Source organism: Dermacentor silvarum, chromosome 1, assembly GCF_013339745.2.
Source record: "Dermacentor silvarum isolate Dsil-2018 chromosome 1, BIME_Dsil_1.4, whole genome shotgun sequence".
Classification (NCBI taxonomy): Eukaryota; Metazoa; Arthropoda; class Arachnida; order Ixodida; family Ixodidae; genus Dermacentor; species Dermacentor silvarum.
In genome coordinates this window covers 73743115-73759376 of record NC_051154.1, presented here as the reverse complement: position 1 = coordinate 73759376, position 16262 = coordinate 73743115, and the positions used below count along the sequence as shown (strand labels likewise).

The 16262-nt window shown below is 42.6% G+C and overlaps 1 protein-coding gene across 2 annotated transcripts in view; it reads right to left on the bottom strand.

Moving 5' to 3' along the window:
* The window catches only part of LOC119466119 (differentially expressed in FDCP 8 homolog), a 20286-nt gene extending 4024 nt beyond the window's left edge, over positions 1 to 16262 (bottom strand). Inside the window, exons 1-8 of one of the 2 annotated variants that reach the window (XM_037726612.2) lie at positions 15773 to 16262; positions 15616 to 15677; positions 15325 to 15474; positions 15023 to 15170; positions 13115 to 13179; positions 11229 to 11328; positions 5036 to 5220; positions 792 to 905 (exon numbers count right to left, since the gene is read on the bottom strand). In XM_037726612.2, coding sequence (XP_037582540.1) covers positions 792 to 905; positions 5036 to 5220; positions 11229 to 11328; positions 13115 to 13179; positions 15023 to 15170; positions 15325 to 15474; positions 15616 to 15677; positions 15773 to 15920 — 972 coding nt within the window. In that variant the 5' untranslated portion in view covers positions 15921 to 16262. The remainder of the gene's footprint in view (positions 1 to 791; positions 906 to 5035; positions 5221 to 11228; positions 11329 to 13114; positions 13180 to 15022; positions 15171 to 15324; positions 15475 to 15615; positions 15678 to 15772) is intronic. The other variant, XM_037726619.2, reaches the window with a different exon arrangement.

Sequence of the window (16262 nt, the reverse complement as noted above, 5' to 3'; positions counted from 1 at the left end):
ATAAGTGGTCTATACTACCTGGTCAGTCACAATACCTTGTGCCCCAAGCAATGATCACACATGTTGCACCATGATTACACACCCTACTGCTCATTAAACTGAAAAAAAAAAAACTGAAAGTCCATCTTAGCAGTGTGAGCTTCAACAGGCTTGCTAGTTTATTATCGTGAAAGTGCAAAAAGAGAAACAATGGTGCTAATAAAGAACCTTTGCTTCTAAAATAATGTATATTTGAATGAATAATCAACAATAACTTTAAATTTTCACTGCCATTGCCTCTCAATTTTGTGCGTTTGCCCCTTTGCGATTGGTAACATGGTCGACTTCCATCAATTCAACCTTGATGAGACCGACAGAATTGACCAAATTATCCAGCGAGTCAAATTTTAAGAACAGGCAGAAGAGACATTAGTACACCATTGCTTTTTCTGGGAGTATTTACCAGGTTATATTGTACACCCTTGCCCAGTACGCAGGGCACATGTGCATCAATATAAGTAATAGTAAGTGGCATTACAAAATGACCACTTTATATTGCCTATCTAGATTTTACAAGCTAACATTCAAATCCATTGAGTGGCAGTCGGGCAAACAGCAGATCTTTTCAAAGTACCTGCTACACAGAACTTCTTTATGGCAACTTCAAGCAGGCTTTCAGTGCTATTATCAGGCATCACTACACACAGCTTCGTCTTGCAAACCTTAGCCTTATGCAATTTTTGTAGTACTGCTGGAGTGCTCTCAAACTATCAAAGATGACAGGCAATTTCAAGATGTGACAGTGAACATACCTTGACATGTCGAAGGTCTTCAACAAATGTGAACAACATAGGGTTGAGTTTGTCAATGTTGAGAACTGGCTTTTTGACCATGAGTCGAAGAAACTGCAGCGATGCTCGACACACCTAACAGATAGATGACATTTATTACCTTGATACTTGTGTGAGATGTACAAGAGCACTTACTACAATATCACATTATTGGGACAAAGAGAAATCCTGCTTTCATTGTAGCATTACTATAGCAGCAAACTTCTGAATCTTTAAAAGCGGCAGGTCATACAATTATTAATGACATCACCTGTTGCTCTAAAAAGTGTGATTTTTAAAACTTCGATCTTAAAAATTATTAATACGTATACATAATACAAATACATTTTAGTGAATTCAGAAAAGCCCCAATCAGGTTATAGACTTCTTGAATTTCCTGCTGATAATTTCCCTACAGCAGTGGCTCACTGCCCACCAATGCCACCATGCCGCCGTGACGCCTGGCTTAAAGCAGGTACCACTGGTCACAAGGAGTGCCACATTAGCTAGTGCACGTGGTTGAAAGAAAAGCAGAGTACGAGAGCTGTCATCACGACAATTCTGAAACTCACTGCCGGAGTCCTCTATAATTGACAATACAGGTATCTTTGTGGAAGCGGCTGCCTTTAGGATGATCTGACGCTGTGAGGAAGTCTCCAGCAATAATGGAAACATAACATTGGTAGCAATGAAAAAAAAAAAAACACTGCTGGTGAAACAGGCGCAGCAACATACAATATACAATAAAAGAGAGTTTTTGGTGTTTCGTAGGGCTGACAGAGTACAATTTGTGGCAGCTGGGTGCAAGAACATCTTACTTCGCTTTGTAATAATAATAATAATAATAATAATAATAATAATAATAATAATAATAATAATAATAATGTCTTTATTTGTGTCCTATAAAAATACACGACATGGGAGACCTGCAGTAAAAGCTGTCATGAATGACAGCTTGACAGAGCCGTAGGCCCCCCATACACGAAGCAGTTACACAACGACAAAAACAAAGGCATATAATACATGGTCACGTTTGAAATTACACTTCCAGAGCGTACAATGTAACGTACACAAATTGTGATGAAATAAGACAAGATAGAAAAATACAAATTACAAGTAACTCATATAATAAAACAACGCAATCAATGACGGAGGAGTAAAAAAGAAACAACATAAATGCAGTTTCACTTATCCGCAAGAAATAACAGTAACACATATACAATGATGGTAAAGAGAAGCAAAACAGATAAAGCACACATTGTGAATTGAAAGAAGGGAAGACGGAAAATATTCCCTCACCATGTACACTGTTAGGGATAATGGGGTGCTTTCCTTTAGTTTGTGCCATCAAGTGATTAAGAAGAGTGGTTGATTTCCACGACACTGCACTTGTATCTAGGCAGTTTTGTTCAGCTGCTTTACACAGTTTTTTTCTTCGAATAGCATAGGCAAATGACAGTACAAATGTATGTACAGCTGCAACAGAAAAAGATTAGCACAAGTGGCCGATGACCAGAGCAGAGAAATTGCGGTAAGCAGCGCTCCTGTTCCCGTACACTGGTATCTAAAGTGCCACATGATTCATGTTTCAATGAGGGGGTGCCTGGCAACTTTAGTTTTCGGTGTGCTAGGGAACAACAGTGTCGCGTGCCGCAATTTATCTGATCGGGTGATCGGTCACTTGTGCTAATCTTTTTCCGCTGCAGCTGTACAGGCCCAGCAACTGCTAGCTGGAACACGGGAGTCCGTGGTATCGCTTTGTGGGGTGCCACCACCAGCGCCTCATGAAGTTTGCAGTGCAGGCGCAATCAAAGTGATAGGCAGAGTGCCCGGCACGCCATCTGCTACAGTTACTCCCAAAGTTTGTGTGCCTGCATGCAGTGTTGACAACTCAAGAGCTGCAAGTGTATGTGTGATCGAGATAACACTCGCGGTGAACGGGAGGAACCATAGCAGATGACGCGCTGGCTGCTCCACCTATCGCTTTGCCTTGCACCTGCGCTGGAAGACTTCACGAGGCGCCAGTGCAGCGCTCTGCAGAGCGATGCCACGGGCTCCTGTGTTCCCGCTAGCAGTGGCCGCACCTGTACATTTTGCACTGTCACTTGTTGATGCTTTCCTTAAATTAAATTATGGGATTTTACAAGCCAATACCATGATCTGATCATGAGGCACGCCATAGTGGGTGGACTCCAAATTAATTTTCACCACCTGGAGTTCTTTAACATTCACCTAAATCGAAGTACAAGAGCGTTTTTGCATTTCGCCCCTATCAAAATGTGGCTGGCACAGTCGGGATCAAACCTGCAACCTCAAGTTCAGCAGCAGCGACACCATAGCCACTCTGCTACTGCGGTCAGTACCAATGCTTTCTTTAGCATGCTACAATGCTGACATTACAGTGACGATGCCTGTTGAGCACTTCATGTTAGAATATTGTGTGTGAACATGCCCACCAGATTACTTTCTTGTGATAAGGAGGTTTATTTCTAAATTGATTCAGAGGAGTTGGTGTGCAGCACAATGCATTTTTCATGTGGGCTTTTCACTAGAAGCCAGAAAAACCAAATTGGCAGAAATCACTGTGAACACAATGTCATAAGAAATTTAATGCTCCCTTGCAATAAATAAATTACAATGTGAAACCACTGTTTCATCATCACAGAGTGTCACAATTTGTACATTACCATGGGAATTGAGTAAAAGGTACCGAAGAATCTTTAATCATTGTAAATCATCAGTCAACATTTCACTTCCATGAGCCTATGTTAACCCTTTCAGTGTCACTGATGTAACGGTACATTTCCATGTTTCTGTCCCGCCACGTCTCTGACCGTACCCGTACATTCTCCACTTTCCAGCTAATGTGCGCAACTCCAAGGTAGTTTCGCCATCTGTTCTATATTTCTAGAAGCACATTTTCTCATATCTCGAGGTTTGCTCAGTCTGGATTTTTGTTGGCGCACTGTGGAATACGCCCCTTCATAGCGCCGTGCAGAGCAACCATGCCCCCCCCCCCTCCTTCCTTTTTTTAAGACCCTGACACGGAGGCGCTATTGCGGAAGCGTGCATTTCAAAATGAAACTAGATAAGAAAAAAACGAAGATAAGAGTGTGAGGACCATACTAAGAGTGGAATTGCCATTACCTGTGTCTTTTTTTCCTTTCTGCATAACTGAAAATAAACCGTTTTGTTCGTTTTATATTAGATAACAAACCTGCCCCTGGAGGTGCATCACCTAAAAAAAAAAAAAAAATCTGACAATGAAAGGGTTAATATCTAATAAAGTTATTCTCAGGACCCTATAATCAAATTTATCCCCATAATGCCAAACAGAACACCAGGCATAGCCACAAAAAATCAGTTTACAAAGCATTTTTTTCCTACAAAATGCAGTGTAATAACATTTTCATGTTACGGAAATGCCAGAAATTCCCACCAGCAGAAAACTAATACATTTTTCCATGTATGTAAGGCTTCCATTTCCGCTACCCTCTGGATTAAGCACTATCCTGCCACACGTTTGCCAAATTGAAGGAACTCTGAATGCTGCCACCACTCTCCTGCACCACCTGATGGAAAGAAATTGAACTGCATATGATCCTTACTGTTTGGAGCTACTGTCAGACACTCTATGTCGTTTCACAGCAGTTGGAAAAAATTTACTTGCCGTGCAAAAAAAAGGGGGGGAGAGAAAAAACTAAACTGAATAGAGCTCCATTATGACACAAGGCTTTAATGCAGTGTCTCAAGAGGAGCCCTACAGGGACTAGGTGTATATGAGCCTATAGATATTAAGCATTGGCAAGAATAACTGCTCAGGAAATAAATGTTCATGCTGGAGAGCACCAGGGCCTCAATAATGTAATAATTCTATGCAAATGCCATTTCTTTTCGTGCTTTGTCAGTGGTCAGAGCGGCACTCCTCCCGCATTATCAATGGAATTTGCTGGCCATGAACAGTGGATGATGAGAGTGGCATAGAATTGTGCTGAAGAATGAAGGAATCACTACATTATATCAGCCCAGAGCATGTTTTACTGCACCAAATACCTCTCACTTGTGCAGAAGCTTGCCTGTCAGATGCATGTGGCCCCAGCCTGTTTGGGCCCCTTTAAACAAATAATGAAAACTGTTTCAACACCAAGAGTGGTGACGAATGGAGCCTGCTAATTTTTTGCAAAAAATGTGAGGCTTCTTCGTGTACAGATATTGAACAGGTTCACCTTGCGTGGCTCGAAGTCCCAGTTGTGGAGAACACGCGCAGGCACCACAGAGTAGCTGTTCCAATGGCAGAGTGAGCAGTAATAACGGCCGGTATATTCGCAGCGCCGTGGTTGCCCTTGCTCTGCCAGGGAGCGAAGGGCAGCAGGCATGAGTGCACTTGCGGCCTCACCCAGCACCACAAACCCTGCCACCCAGCGGCCAGAGAGGGACACTTGGTCAGGACAACACACAACCAGACAGAGACAAGCAAAGCAGACATGCATACCATAGCGTGCGCACACACACACACACGATGCAGCAAGCTCATACAGGGCTAGGAATCTGCAAGCAAATGCAAGGAACTGGATGGCTTTAAGCTGATGTCATGCCACATGCTTGGGAGACTTTGGTATTGAGTTAGGGGCTTATGCACAAAAAAAAAAAAAAAAAAAAGATACAGTAGAGAAACACACAAGGGGAAAACACAACAGGGTAATTTTTTTTTTCTTCCTGTTTCAGCTACTGAAATAAATTGCCCAACCTAACTGCTGTAATCCAACCTTTGCAGTCTGTAAAGGGTTTTGAAAATTACTTTGTGAATGACAACTTTTTGCCGTGGCGTACCTCTTGCTCCAAGGTCGGGAAAGTGATAAGCACTATCCCCCATCTCAATGTCTTTGGTGTAATGGGAAGTTTATGAGGCCATAATACATGATCCAACAAAAGTGTAGTCATACTTGCAGTGGCTCCATAATTTTTTACAAAAGCTGTACATGCCAACTAGTGTTCGGACAATATCACCTGATGTATCCTATTTGACCAGGTCACGGTTCGTTTTTGCTTGTACGAAATGAGCCATCCGTGTCACCACGCCTCAGCTTGTTGGCTTTAGTCGTGAGAAACCAAAGAAAGCTATATTTAGCAATATAGTGCATGTTTAAGCTTTACAATGGTGACTTGAAAGTAGTGATGTAACTGTCATCAATGTTTCCCAAGATAAAATCCACCTGCACCTAGAAAGCAGGAGCCAATGCAAAATTGAGCACAGGCCATCTTCCTAGGGCCCAAAGTAGAACTACATGAAAAAAGATCAGGGACAATTTTCTAGAACACATTTACCCCAAGACAGATTTACACCAATTTAAATTTACAGCAATGCGCCTTTTGACAGCACTGTCAGTAGGTGCATTGTCCTGCAAAGTGAAAACGTCTTCCTAGAGCTTCTCTTATGCTTTTATCTTAGCATATGGAGATGGGCTTGTACGCAGTGCACCCAGCTAGTGATGGTGAATACAGAATCTAACACTCATCTACATTTCACAATGCCAAAGTTGCAAGCAGGGTTTGTTGACTCATCGACATGGCGCAGAAAAAGCTCCAGAGAGTCGGATTATCAACAGAAGCATGATTATTAACCCAGAAGTACACTATAGCATGACAGATGGTTTATTGGCCTGTCAAGGCTTTTGCAAGATTGGCCAACTACAAATACCTGCTGTGATAAGCTCACAAAGAAGTCAGGAGTAAAGGTTTGTTGGCTAACTCAAAGCAGGCCATATATGCCACAGCGATGACTGCTGGTCACTTCTCCGATTACAGCTTTCTTTCGCTGACAGTGATCAAGCACTGCACAAGGTTACCATAACAGCACTAAAAAATCTCCAAAATAGTTTTATTTGTTCGCTCCCATGCCGTACTTCATCAGCATTAAAACTGAACAACGGGCAATCACATCGCTGCATGTTTCTGTGCCCTGAGCTGTTCAATAAACTTGGGCAATAAATCTGTGGCCTCACCTGTTCAAAAATAGTTTTGTGGGCTGATGATCTTGAACCTTGCACCAAATTTGGCCTGAAGTCTCCTTGGTAAATTTTTTCAAGTCACTTTTTTAACAGGTTACTATGATGGGCACTTGCTCATAATGATTACCTCAAGCAAAAATGCTTTTCTTTTTCTGCTTCAGAATAATTCATTGGAATTTGTTGTTCAAAGAACGAAGAGTAATATGTTATTGAAATGGCTGTATTAATGTTTAAAAAGAACCAATCACATCCAAATTTTGATGGGATCTTATCACACAATAGGTTGGGTCAAGAACATTCCAGCATCCCAATTGAAAACACTAACAGAACAATTCTCTATAGAGTCACGTCAGTTTAAAACCATCATAACACAGCCTATTCTAGTATCTTTTTAAGATTCTTGTACAACTAGGTGTGTTACAATTTGGTAACATAGCTAGTTTACACTACACACCTATGTGGTATGAAGCAGACAGAAGCAGCGCCGTTTCTTATAGATGCAAGTTGTACCAGGACACCTTGTATCATATTTATTGAATGGGGAAATGGGCTGTTTTATCGCAGTGTCTATCCTTGTGAACATACAGTGTAGACCGCTTATAAGGTAAGTCGCCGGAGTCGCGAATATCCACACTATAAGCGGTACCGCACTATAACCAAAGCAACAATTTTCAAAGCCCGCACATATGCAAAACATGTGCACCGAGCCGCTACGCGTATGCGACAGTCGAGGAATGCGGCTAGAACATTTGCATTCAATTTACAGTCGAATCTCCTTCTTCTAAAAGTCCGACAGGCATTGCTCCGGCTCCGCCATAGAGTAAAAGCTTAGGAGAGACCCCTCAATGTTGCGCGTGAACAAAACAAAAAAAGGGAAAAAGAAACGCGGCGAAAATTTCCCCCTCTCTCAAATGGCAAGGTCGCCGATTCTGCGTTGCACCAGAACATGCGTGTACGTGCCGACGTCTCAGCCACGCTACTGTAGCCACGCGTAGAAAATGGCAGTGAACCCTTCTTTCTCCTTTATGCTTCCTCTACTTTCTAGTCGCATGTTGACCTTGCACGCTGCGGCTACGGTGTAGAGGGAAGCAGCGGCGGTGTACCAGGCCAGCCAACGAAACTGCCCACGCCGGCAAACGCCCGCTTCCCGATAACGGCAGAAAACGAAACTTCGGGGAGCTGGCGCCGGGCCGTCTAGAGCGGCGGCGCCTGCACGGCGGCGGGCGCGCACGGTGACAGTCGAAAGTGAGGGAGCTACATGGGAGGGCGAGGGGAGCTACCGAAGCGGCTGAGTTGCCGAGGCGAAATCCGCTTCCCTGCCACCCTCCTCCCTCACATTCCACGGTCTCCGCGTGCGCCTTTCGCCGTGCCGTGCCGGCGCCGCCCGCTCTCTGAAGTTTCGTTTACTGCCGTTATCGTGAAGCGAGCGTTGGCCGGCGTTGGCAGTTTCGTGGCCCTCGCTATGCGCGCCATGATATTTCATGACTCGCACTCAAGATTCTGGTTTCAGCCTCACTGGCTGTTCATTCGCACCGCGTGCCCTTCTCCTCCACTTCGTCTCTCTTTCTTCCTCGAGCACTCCTTGGGGCGCCCGTTTGAGGGGAGCGTTCGCCGTCTCCGCTGACTTCCGTGCTCCCAGGCAGCCGCACTGTAACCGGTATTTCGTTTCCCGCAACTGCACTATAAGCGATACGTGCATACATGGAGTGCTATGGGAAAATTAACGGGAGTCTGAAAAGACCGCACTATATCCGGTCCTGCACTATAAGCGGTTACGTTATAAGTGGTCTATATTGTATATTGCTGGCCCTTTGGGCCTTTAACCAGCAATGACAAGCATGTGGGGCACATTTCAATTCCCAACCTTTTTTTCAGAGAATAAGGCGGGTTTTTCAGGGAATAAGGCGGGTGAAATAGTATACCAGCAAGAAAGGGCAGAAGGTGGCTTTAAGCAGAGGCAGAATGGAAGCTGAGAAATAGCAGATCAGTGTTTTGTATACTGCCAGTGAGAACAGTGCACAGTGAAAGCTGATAGTGGCAATGCATACTGCACTAATACCCTTTGCCTAAGCAGACAGATTTTGTAATTTTGTGCTCAACGATTTCTCTGATGGCACTATGGCTGTCACCTCTATGTTTTGCAGAAAGACATGAGCACAATGTATGAAACATATGTATGTAGTTGGAAGAGGGTCTGTTGCCTTGTGGTTATTAAAGGAGTCTTACTTTTATTATTACTGCGCATACAACCTTTGTCAGAGAAATTCCAGGACTGAGCTCGTAAAAAAAAATCATTTATGCAACTGGTCTTGTCAAAGTAATCCCCTCAACTATAAATGTACAGCTGCCACCGTTTCTGGAAGTCTTGGAAGCAAGTAGAAAAAGCTTCACCTAGTGTGCTCTTCGGCACATTATTCACAGCTATTTAGATTGCTGCCGTACCTTCATGACGCTTCCCTATCAGTGGCAATTTCACACTGTAAAACAAAATGAAACCACATGGCAACAGGTAGGGTGAATATAGGGGATGTGGTTGAGCAGGAATATGGGTCTTCGGACAGATATTTCTGGACTGATATAGCAGTGTGGGGCTCGCATTGTCATACAACAGGAACCGCATCCAGATGACAACAAATCAGGATAGCGCCACCGAATCGCTTGGCGCAAGCATTTTAACGTGTCATACTTCACATACTTGCTGAACCATGTTCCATGTCTCCCCCACTAGGGGTTTTCTTCCAGCCTAACGCAGAAATCAATGTTAACTTCATGCCAAATGGCAACAAGTGGCTCAACACGACAATGACAGGATGTCACTCTGTTGGCGTACATCCTGTCACTATGTGTTTCTATTACTGTTTTGTGCCACCTTGCTCCCATTCGAAATCAAAAACCGACTAGCTCAAAACAAAATTCTGCTTAATGTTAACTCTCTGTTCGAAATTTGTGTCCATTACGTCACTCATGTAACGTCCAACCAAATGCGCCAATGAGCCAAACATGCTAAAGACAGCTCTGCAGCCTAGCGAGGTTGCATGGAAGCCCTTTAAAGTTATGTCTACTCTGAGCAAATATAAAGTGACTGGATAGCATCCATTTATTGAGTTTAAAAATCACTGACAAAGAATTAAAAAACCAGTCCTGGAACTTTTCTGACAAAGTGTGTGTGTACGTGTGCAACTATATATGACTTGTATATACCGTATACCATAACCTGCACCCCCAATTACAACAGCTCGGAAAGAAAGAAATCTGCACGCATAACCCGCGGAAATAACTGCATACAACAACGCTCAAATATTTACAAAAAAAGTCTCCATTTACAGATGCACAACTCGCTCATCCATGTATCTTCGGCCAGCGGCTCACGGCTCATTGCATAGCGAGGACCTCAACTTTGCCAGCCTTGATGCCATAAAATATAGTATACGAGGGCTTATTGGCCAGCTGCCAGCTCCTAAGCTCACATACTACATGACACCTGCGGTTGAAAGGATGCTCCAGATCTGCCTCTATGGCCGTGAGTGGCGCTAGCTAACACAACAGGAGTTAGATCTAGTGCATATACACAAATACCCACGAGAGTGGATGGGAGGATGACCCCATGATAAATTAATGGTAAAGTGCCGCACGCATAATACAGAAGATTTGGGTTCAGCAAGTTGTCTATTGGTCCACTTTAATTCCTTATTATTTCTACATTTCAATTAAAACTAAATTAATTTCCCAATGCTTTCACTGACTCCATCGTCATTATGCTTCTATGGTTTTTGTCTACCATTTTAATTACACATACAGCATAAAAAAAAGGGGCAAAGAAGAAAGAAAACACTTGAGATTACGACCACTGCATGTTCATGCCTCGCTGAAAAGTAGCCACTTGCCGTCCCAATGGGAAAAAGTTGGTATGTTAACATCCAGGCAGTGCATTGTTGGAAGTGCCTAACAACTAATATGGCAGTTGCATACTGAAAGTTACATTACCAGCAGTAACATAGTGCCACATAGGATTAATGTTTCCCCTCGAGCTCTCCATTACTTTAAGCACTGATCTTAGGGAAAACAATGCCCATTGAATTATGGGCATCAGTGACCTCTGTGATGGTTAGCCACATTGTTTAGGCTTTTTCAGACAAATGATTTAAGTTTTTATATACCTTCGAAATGCACACATAACTTGCTTGAACGTAGTCCTACAAAAGACAGCAGCTGCAAACACCATGCAAAGCAAATTAGACACACAAAGAAAAGACCACTATACTTACAGCTCTTCAAAGTTTGTTAAAAAAAAAGCTCTGTGCTTTTGTTGACTAGTTATTTAGAAGCAAACTTTCATACAGATGCATTCACAGCCAAAAGAAGTGCAAACACGCTGGGTGGCATGCTAAACAAAGTACTGGATACCACTTACGAGGAAAAACATTCTGGCCACACTCGGCACATCGATAGCCTTGGGCTGACAACCCCTGCTCAGGGCAGATCTCCAACACAAATTCACTCTTCTCCTGCATCTGAAAAATTAAAATGTTTTCTTGAACACAAGATCTGAAGTGTTGAAACAACCACACTACCAAACATCTGAGTGCCAACAAAAGCTGCGCTTGGTGCTAAAGCAGTATGGTTCACACGTAAGTCTGCCACTGACATTTGTTCAATATTCCAGTGAAATTAAATCTGTGATACCTGGTCAGGCCATCTAACAAATGGTTATCCTTTTCATTATTAGTAAGAAACAGTGTCAGATACAATGTGCAACCAGCAAAAAAAATTGAAATCGTCAGAATGATTCCAGTGTGGCTTTTCAGCATACCCTTTATGACCAAGCATGCAAGTTCATTGTAACAAAATGACTGTCCTGCCATCAGTTCTTGCGTTTTCAAGCTTTGGCATGTGTGTAGTATAAGTACTACACACATGCCAAAACTTCAGGGTACTTAATCACCAAACTATTTGCAGCTGATAATCATTGCTATTCAAGATTCCTGTTCAGCGTGCAGCAACACACTAGAACTATCAAAATTGCATAAGCTTCCACTGCATTGTGGAAGCTTAAGTACATGCTAGCAGTAGCACTGTTCTTGCTACACACTTCACGAAATCAAATTAACAGCTCTCGCATCACATTGATACTACAAAACAAACAAAGAACCCACATAGAATGCGATAACGAGAGAGAGGACAGTGATAACTGTAAAATAATGCAATGTGTTCTCTAGTAGCATTTTGCACATCTAGCTTTCAGAAGGATCATGTCGCACTGAGGCACCACACACACTGGACAATATTGTGCTCCTGCAACACGCATTGCTCACCTGATCTTCCTTCCTCTGCTGAGTGTACCAGGCTCTGATTAACACACTTAACTCATTTTAAATACCTGTAGTGGCTCATTGAGGGATTCAACTATACCTATGCAAAGTTTCAGCTAAAAGTCTTCTTACTCTGCTTATAGCGACAGTTTTTAAATAAATTTTGCTCCTTTGTAAGGCATTTTAGCAGGCACTGCAGTATTCTCTCTACTTTTTGTGCATCCTCTAACTGACCCACCTACATGCAATTTTCCCCAAACATACTGTGCAATGTCCCCGCATTCCTGGCACTGAAAATCATGTGAAATGACACAAGGCAACATACTGGCAATGCACACAAATGTGAGCTACTGGAAAACCCCCAGCCACGAAAAACAAAATTGGGTGTCTTAGGCCACTGCATATTGTCATAGTAGTTTGGTATAAAAATATAGTTTCTTATGCAGTGCACTCAACAATGGCTACATTCAAAGAGAATTTACACAGACCATAATTCACTGTATCACAGAGTTTTACTGCAGAACTGCAGGGCATCATGCTCCTCCTCCAGTTCTAGCACAAGAAACTGAACAACGAACGTGACTGTAGAAGCTGCATCAACCACTTTTTCGGGGGAAAATTAATGAGGATAACTGCTGCTGCACTATTCTTTCTCTATTTGGTGCTCATGATATCAGTGTTTATTTGAAATAATGCTTGCATTTAAATCATGCAGAGTTGCCATCAAGCCCCAGGCATATAAGGACACAATATCTTTAAATTGTATCATCAAGTGCTCGCTTAAATATATGCCGTCTGATAAAGGTCAACGCAAAGTGAATGAAACTACCCATTTCAAACCTTCATATGAAGCAGTAGTTCCATCAGTCCCGATTTTGAAAGACAGCTTATATACAGTTTTAACACAATTGTCACACCATGTCATTTCACACATTTCATACCTTAATATTTGGAAAGTTGGTATTAAAATGGCTAGCTGCACACATACCCGTACATAAGCACATTTCCTTGTGATGCTGTTCAGACACTTGTTGTGGCATTTGAAATTGCAATCTATAAGAAAAAAAAATTCCATAATACAACAGTGCATGTAAAGCACAAAGCTGCACCTAGACACAGCAAAGTGAACGATGCAAGTGGCCAATATGTTAATATTTTCTTTCACTGTATAATGTATACTAGTCACCATTCATGGGGCTTTACATCCCACCCAGAGCGGCAGCTGGGGTTTTAGGGGTGCTGGATTATTTTTACCTTCTGAGGTTCCGAAAATTGCACTGAACTCAGTGCACGAGTAATTTTTGTATTTTACCCCTACAGGAATGTGGCCAATGCACTTTTGTCAACACCTGGTGTTTTTACCAATCAGTGACCAAGCACGTTTTTCCAAATAAGAATGCCGCATACATTTTCTGAAGTAATGAACAGTAGTAGAACAATGAATCTTGTAAGCCATATTTTACTAATTAACTAAAATACCCAGTTTACTCTTATTTTATTGACCTTCACTCATTTGATATTTTGCCAATCTCTGTTCTCTCTCCCTCAGCTTTCGATGGGATGTGTATTCATGCTCTTTGTTTCCATTTCCCATCTATACGCTTAACCGAATACATACTGATCGAAATAAGTTTCTTTGACCTGCCTTCTTCCGTCCACTTTTTTTTTTTTTCCCGCGAAATCTAAAACATTAATCTGCACAGTTCCTGCTTTCTGGGAAGACTGGACACACTGTATTGGCAGCGCCTACTTATATAAACATAAAACCCTTTCCATTTTTGCTATTCCCACTTCTTGGAAGAACCCAACAGCAGTACCTACACCCTGGGCCGGTATAAGGTAAAACTATTCCCAATCTGTTTTTATTCCAAATCAGCCATTAGCCCTCCGTGATAGGTCAGAATGGTTCGGGTACAGCCCATACGGGCGGGTGCCACACCCATATGGACAGAGTCAGAGCCATTTGGACCTATCACGGAGGGCTAATGGCCGATTTGGAATAAAAACAGATTGGAATAGTTTTACGTTTCACTTGCCCTGTTCCCTTCTCTATAACAATCCCCCAAAATATCTGGGAAGTGGGGCCTTTCACTTATTATGCACTGGTCACTGTGCCTGTTTGGTTAAAATGTATGGAAAGAACAGAAGCAGTGGCATTACATCTACCCAACACATACAGCGATGTGTGCATGGAAAGCCTAGCAAATGTACACACCTGGAAGACAGCGAGAGACAAATATTCACAGGGAGGCATTAGCAGTAATCTTGAGGATCGTTTCAAACTTCCAGGCAATTTAAATGCAAAGCATTCCAGCATCAAGTGTCTTCACAGAGGCCATGCAGTCATCCCACACATGGTGAACTTATTTCTTCACTTCAGACTTTTTGCAGGCTTTCGCACAGTGTTGGGTCCTTCTTGTTGTCATTAAACCATGGATTTGCAGTTAGCGTCAGTTTAGCATCACCGAGAAAATTCATACCAGATTCACAGTATCCATAGGAGCCTTGACCGAAAGCATAGACTTCATAAAGTTATACAATGTTCTGTATCCAAATGGAAACAATAACGTGCTGCACTGCCACATACTTCTCATACTAGGTCAAACATAGTGAACAGACAAATTTGATGAATCACTGGGTCTGCATTAATCAAACGGATATTAATTACCGATTCCTGGCAAGACACACCCCGCAAGTTACATTCAAGGTCAAGTACTGATGCTGTGTTTTGCTGACTCCTTTATGGTTGTTTCGAAGGCAAGTTTGATGAAAATGAACTTCACTTATAGTGAATACTTTCCGCACTTAATGAGCAGTCCCTCAGGCAATTTTTGTACAGAACTGCGTACAGAATTTGAAATATGTGCAGTGCATGCTGTTTAAAGGGCAGACTCACTTTTGCATTGGTAGAAGCCATACAGCACACCCCAGATGCTACCACAGCACTTTTCACAATATTGCTGAGCACGTTCATATGTACGTGGTTCAAACTGGTGTTCCATAACAACTTTAATGTCTTCTGCTTTCTCCTCAGGTGGCCCATCCTAAATTTACAAAAATGTAAAAAAAAAAAAAAGCATGTATGAGAGCGCCTTTAGATATGCTGTCATCACAAACAAAAAGACTCTCAGGTGCTTTATGCACCCAACAAAACAAAAAAGCAAAACACAGGATTTACCAAACAAAAAAGGTATCCACCTTAATCTCTTGCAGTTTTTGTCTAAGCTGAACTAGTCTGATAACCAACGTCTTGCGCTTTTCAGAGTTCTCCTCAGAGTCAAGAATCATCTCCTTGCAATGCTCTATGGCGGTTTCTAGATCTTCGATGGTAGAAAACCTAAGCAGCCCCTAAAAAACAAAGCAAACAAAAATAAAGAGACGCAAGTCTGGGAATTCAATGCATAAGCCCCGCCCTCGACCAACTCTGAATGTAAATAAAGGCTGAAATGCAGCCATGCAGCCGATTAGCACAATAAGGTCGAAACTTGCCTCGGGGCTCGAAGAGAAGTGCTCCTCGGAAAGACCAAGTTCTGCATCAATTAGTTTCATATCTACAAACAGACATAAAAACACATAAAAAAATTATTCACGTGATACTCCCGAATGGGTATCAACTTCAGCAACGAATGACTGCACGGAATCTTACCATCTGCAGAGCAAGACTTCGAGCTGCGAGGCAGGCAGTCTCTTGGCACTTGACTGCCCACCAATCGTGCATTTACAGTATTGTACAGTTGACCTGCAGTTGACTTTACCGCGTCTATAAGGCCGACGTTCATTTTGGACAGAAGCATCAGTTTCTACAGTGAAACACAAATTGTCCTAACCATGACGTTTTACAACCAAGAGACAATGAGTAAGGTCGTAAGCGGTCAGCTGTCTGGTTCGAGCGTAATGTGTCGTCAGCGAAACATACGAAACATATCCCCGCAGTTCACACAATCGCTCAGTTTGGCACAGCACCACAACAACCACGGGATCACGGCCGCACGTCCTTGTTCCTTCTCTCTAATAGGAAGCGGATGTTGCCCCGCTTGCAGTGCATTATGACGTAAAGATATCGAGGTAAAAATGCGAGATCATTTTTCGTGCTTTGACTTGCTCAGAAAAGGCTTGCGTACTTTCCTACGCCGCAG